Here is a 5897-nt window from a genome sequence, read left to right as displayed (position 1 = left end):
CTGCTACAAGCGCGCGCGCGCGCGGGTAGCACATGTTCCAACGGCCTCGACAAATCAAATCCCCTCAAACATCCATACGTTCATTATAATAATGAACAAATACAAAATTAAACAGAGAGAATGTTATTATTCTAATTTAAAACACAACTGCTGTTGACGTTGTTGAGGTTGAAATAAAGATGAGGCTCTGAGGTGTGTGTGTGTGTGTGTGTGTGTGGCTATTACTTGACCAGATACAACACTCCACTGTTGTAAAATAGTCGCGGTAGACTTAGTCTCAAGGTCAAACGCCTCTCTCTCACACACACACACACACACACACACACACAATGGCAGTCCAGTTTAACACTGCATCGCTTCCTTTTCCACTGAAATGTTGTATCATGTGCATGACGAGCATTTAAAGCTATATGATGTTTATGTTCCGTACAGTGAATATTTGTCCTTGTGTCGCTCGTGATCATTGTTCATTCTTTATACTGCAACTTGAATGTGGACTATTTTTCACTTCGATATTAGTATATTATATTAATAAGCACCACCAGAAGAACACGATAGTGCATTTCATTGTGTCAAATATTATTATTATTATTGGGAGGGAATCAGCTTCAACTGCAGCCTGTACACAAACAGCATTTCTCTTCAGTGAAGTAAATAATTGGAATATTTGGTCAGTGTCATCCATGGCTCTGTCCAGACGCGTGAAAATGACACGCAGGTCATTGGTCGTGTTGTTGCGGTGACGTTTCCACACGGAGGCCGCGATTCAAACACGAACTCGCGCTCTCGTAAACACCCTGGATCAGAATTCCTGCGTGCACGTATCTGGACCACAGCTTTCAACAAATGCATGTACGACCTAATACACGGGGATTAAAATATTTATTTACGATTACTGGTTTACAAGCGTTATAAACAATATGGACAGCATCATAGTGTGTGTTTCTTTATCTAATGGCTATACTGGTCACGCACAACACTGACTAACAGTAAAACAGACAGAGAGACAGACAGATGAATGCAGGCAGGAGGATGCTGTATTTACAGGAAGCCTCTGACTTTGAAAGGTTCATGCAGAGGACTTTGATTATGTACTTGAACCTCATGTTGTCCTTGTTATTTAATCGGTTTCCCTCTTCTTCTGTGTTTTACGCACAGTCGTCCACAGTCGAATGTCTTTTATTTTCTTGATGTTGTTGTTTGTTTCTCTCAGTTCAGTTTGAATGTGCCGCGTATCGCGGACACGTGCAGTCAAGCTCGTGTCTACTGCGCGCTGGGCTTCACTTTGGCCACGAACTTCTTCTCCTTCACCCTGCGGTTCTGGAACCAGATGGTGATCTGCCTCTCGGACAGGTTTGTGGCCGCGGAGATCTTCCTCCTCTTGTCCTTGGTGATGAACTTGTTGGCGGCGTACTCTTTCTCCAGCTCCTTCAGTTGGACCTTGGTGTACGGGATCCGCTTCTTCCTGCCGCGGCGGAAAGGCGAGCCGTCGTGCTGGTGAGCCACCACATCTGTTCGTGTATGGATACACAGGCAGAGAGAGAGAGACAGGAGAAGGGGGAAATGTGAGGCTCGATTCACACACACACACACACACACACACTCTGCTTGGTCACTATATATTGTGGTGCGTTCAGGGTCTGTGGCTTCGTGCTGATTGGACAGACAGCCAACATGGTGGACGTGTGTTGTCTGCTGTAGCATCACCTGCTCATCATAAACGTCCTTGAACACAAAGGCTCAAAAACAACAACAAATACATTAAAGTTAGACAATAATTGCGATATCTATTTTCTTCTATACAGCAATGTAGCAAATATTCATATAAATATCAATATAGTGTCTGCGCGTGGTGCAAACACACCGACACATTTAACACATGTATTTTTATTTGTATACACCACATGTATTCATCATCATCAAATGGCTTTTTTTAGTTGAAAAAGTTCAAAATCACAATTTACTAATGTTTGTATCCGACATTTGACTCAAGAGCAAAATCCGCTTAAATAATCTGATATTTATCAAGATAAGCAGCAACCTAACCTCATTTATTTAGTTAGTATTTATTTAATTAATTATTTACAGTCATATGTCCATCCCTATATACTGCAGATTAACTATAAACAGATTTGTTATTCAATGCGCTTCATTTGAATCACATTGTTGATAGTTTTGATATATTATGCTGGTTTTATTTGTATTACAAAATCAGCGTTTTAACGATCATATGTTCATATTCTTTGCGAACTCTAGCTGACACTGGGATTTAAGACCTTGGTGTCACATACAGTTATCAGCCATATGATTATAATAAAGAATCTTGCAATCAGTGTATCGATTATCTACGAGCTTCAGTCATGTGGATATTTCTGATCAAACTAAATTGATTTCTAAGCACGAGCAACACGTGACCTTGTCAAACATTTCTGCATAATTACTTGACATGTAGATTTAAGTCATATGTATACGTGTCGCTGCAGTAGCAGATGTAAAGCCAAGGCTCACATGAATGATGATAATGTGATGGTCACATTCCAAACAGCTTGTCTTGTTTTGGGGCATCAGTTGCACAAACCGCGCGCTCACAGCAGATGGGATTGTTTTTAGCGTTTGGCACGTGGACTGGTTCTATTATGATTAATGTAAATGATTATTTTGTTCAACACTGACTGTCCTTTGTATGACCTTCACTACTCTCCAATACTTTAAGTGCTTTATATACAATATTTTAATATCACAGGAAAAATAAAACACTCTTAATTTGAAATATGCAGCGGAATACTGATTAATTAAATTCATCTGGTTAAATTACAGTTCATTACTTGTAAAATTAATTGATGAAATCTGCCAAATGGTGTCTCGTAATTTGTCTTTTATTCAGGCTAAAGTCTATATGTGTGTATTTAATTGTTAATAAAAAAAAAAGAAATTGTGTTACCAGCTAGTGCGGACTTCCACAGGTGTCCAGCCTGTCCCTGGTCCTTAGGACAGTACATCTGTCCCCCCCAGCCGTTGGTCAGAGCCCATGGTTGGTAGCTGTCCATGGGGAGCAGGGTGTCGTGGCGGGGCTCCCCGGTGCCGAGTGTTTGGACCACCGACACGTCCAGGTAGCTGGCCATGGACTGATACGGGCTCGGATAGCCGTGATAAAAGGCGAACTCCTTGGCGCGGTGGTTCGGGTACTCGTCAGAGTTCACTGTCGTGTCCATGTACTGCGAGCTGAGCGCGGCTCCGGCCGCCTGAGTGCAGGACTTGAGAGAACCCCGCCCCATCCTGCACGGGTAGTAACCGTTACCAAAATAGCTGTAAGGTAACGCAGTGGCGGCGGAGGAGCTCTGGTGCGGAGGGCACGGTCCGGCCGCGCACTGCTTCCCCGAAGACGCGCCGGTCTCACCGGATCCCGAGGCGGACACGTCCACTGTGGGGTAGCCAGCGGAGGAATGCACCAAGCCGGATGGGTGTCCGCCCAGAGCCGCCGCGGCCGCGGAGTGCGCCATGATGTTGCGGCACTGGCTTGCCGCTGTAGCGAAGTTTCCGCTTCCCACCAGCCCCTCCATGTTCTTGTTCAGGTCGTCCAGGTTGTTGTCATACACGAACATCACCGTTTCCGCTGGCCAGCGAGGGTTCAGCACCAGGGAGGCGGTCATAGGCGCTACTGTTCCCGGTCTGGCCTCCGTTCGTCGCCGTTTTTCCGCTCAGACTTTTTTATTCGATCCTGCTGCTGCTACATCGGCTGAGTGAGTGATATTGTTCTGGTGAGTATTAATTATGCTGTGACCGCTGGCTCTCCTGCCCACACACACACACACACACACATACACACACACACACAGCTAGCTTTGATTCACTTGTAACATCACGCGCACCGCGGTAGCACGCGCGCGCTGCCTTGCTGCACCATTGAGTGACGGCACTCGCTCGCATGCAGGCAAAGACTCCGGGTAAACAGCTGGACCTCCGCTTACATCCCAGCCGCAACCTTGACGCAACAAACCCCCAGGACCAGGAGAAGAGGGGGGCGCGTGTCCATTGGATGAAACCGAACGACCACGTGACGGGACAAGAAGAGAAAGGGGGAGGGGGTCTTGATGGGGACTGTCAATCAAAGAAAAATATTTTGTAAGAGGCTCGAGCTGTGGCACGAGGAGAGCGTGGTTCAACTTCCTTCATGCGCTGCTTTGCTTTGCGTCGTGCAGCTGAAGCCTCTGATCTCCTGTCACATTACATTTGTATCTCAAAAAAGCAAATGATTTGGTGTTGTGCGTAAAGACGCACGAGAGTTGGCACGCATATGCCAACAGCGATGCCAGCACCGGAACCACTGACGCGTTTATGTCCATGTAATTAAACCATGTCCCTCGTTTATACTGAGTGTAATGAGACCAGAATTGTGCATGTGAAGTCAATTATAACATATTTAAATGGGCGCAAGTGAAACATGAACGAAACTTGGTTGATTTTATCGTCAATTATTAGGAACATTACCTGCAGTTGTTTGAGCTTTAGTGTGAGCTGCTCAGTATTACACCGAGTTATTGCTATATTTAAAGACTTATAATCGGCTCTGCCAAATACATGAAAAACCTTTATCCTTGTCATAAAAGTATTAAATATCATAACGTGCCAGGGACGTCCTCGCGTTTCGAAAAAGAGACATTTGTTTGTTATTTAAACAACTGCACCCGCTTGGGCAGTTTTGCGAGTTTTCTGTTTTTGTCAGAGTGTTGGCGTAAACCGGATTTGATTCACAGGCCTGCAGGAAACAAAAGTCCCCTGATTTCACTGCCTTCCTGATCAAGGTTGGTTTTCAATTTCCAAAGAAATTGATCCATTCAGGTATCCGCACCGTGCATGCAGACTGCGCGCTCTTGAACGGCCTGAAGTGAGATTTCATGCGTAAAATCTTCTCTGAATGGGGAAGACACATGGCAGTGAAAGCCCAGTTGTGTCCTAACATCGTGTTTGCTCGCATTTCTCTGTTTAGTCTCTGCTGAACTGTCACCATTCTCCTGTCATTCAAATTGAAACTTAGTAAAATATAGTGTATGGTTTTTAGCCATTGGTTTTACGCATGGGGTTGTGAGTGACTGCCAACAGCAATACGAGCTTATTATACACTTCCTGAGAAAGTATGGAGGAGGTGACAGCTGAGTCGCCCTGGGTGAGCATGTTATCATCATTTTTTATTTAAATTGATTTTATTCAGTCTTATTAGTCTGTGTTTTATTTTGTGAGAATCCGCTCCGTTGATGCTGATGCTCACTCGTTCTGTTCTTCTAGGCCTCGAGGACAATGCACGATTCCTGGATGTGCCGCACAATTAATGGACTGCAGTAGAAGATTTCAATCAAAATAAAAACGCAGCCCTCAGGATGAGGAGCAGGTGTGATTGGTTTCTCCAGGTGATGGAAGGAGGTGGAAGCCCCGGGGAGCAGCGTGTGTTTGTGTGTCTGTGTGTATGTTTTTTTCCGTGGGGGAATTAAACAAGGTTGCATCTGTCAAACGTACAAATTCGTATACATTCAGTCATAATTAGACGATCAACTGACTGAAATGTAAAAGTGGTGCACGAGTCATGATATGGGACCGGATGTGGATCTATAGAAATTCAGTTCACACAAGATATAGCATGCGTCCCCCTTTTTACCTTTAAACCATGTTGTTGCGTGATGTGCATTCATTTGAGGTATTTTGTTATTATTGTCTGATGATGTATGAATTACATGAACGACATTACACCCGCTCTGCTTTTTGACATTATACTTTTAGATAAATCTGTTTCTTCAGTGACAACACTGAGTTTCCTTCTTCCTCAAACAGACACATGTTGCTGTGTTAAAACACTAATTGCGCACATTTTATAAAAAGATATGATTAGGACTAAATGCAATCTG

General features: G+C 44.3%; 1 protein-coding gene across 1 annotated transcript; it reads right to left on the bottom strand.

Moving 5' to 3' along the window:
* Window positions 1-863: 863 nt before the first annotated feature.
* hoxb13a (homeobox B13a) lies at window positions 864-3918 on the bottom strand. Its single transcript, XM_044051185.1, has 2 exons — window positions 2942-3918; window positions 864-1511 (listed from the first exon to the last, which is right to left on the bottom strand). Exons 1-2 carry the CDS (start codon window positions 3648-3650, stop codon window positions 1264-1266), a joined length of 957 nt encoding a protein of 318 aa, XP_043907120.1. The 5' UTR covers window positions 3651-3918; the 3' UTR covers window positions 864-1263.
* Window positions 3919-5897: the final 1979 nt, after the last annotated feature.

The sequence above is a fragment of the Solea senegalensis genome, linkage group LG19 (assembly GCF_019176455.1).
Source record: "Solea senegalensis isolate Sse05_10M linkage group LG19, IFAPA_SoseM_1, whole genome shotgun sequence".
NCBI classification, from domain to species: Eukaryota; Metazoa; Chordata; class Actinopteri; order Pleuronectiformes; family Soleidae; genus Solea; species Solea senegalensis.
This window is presented reverse-complemented; position numbering and strand designations above follow the sequence as displayed.

Bases quoted from the DNA above. Each gene is read 5' to 3' on its own strand.
- hoxb13a (XM_044051185.1), bottom strand. From the start codon at position 3,650: ATGACCGCCTCCCTGGTGCTGAACCCTCGCTGGCCAGCGGAAACGGTG. The intron at 1,512-2,941 runs GTAACACAATTT...ATACACGAACAG, and splicing joins GTGGAAGTCCGCACTAGCTG to ATGTGGTGGCTCACCAGCAC.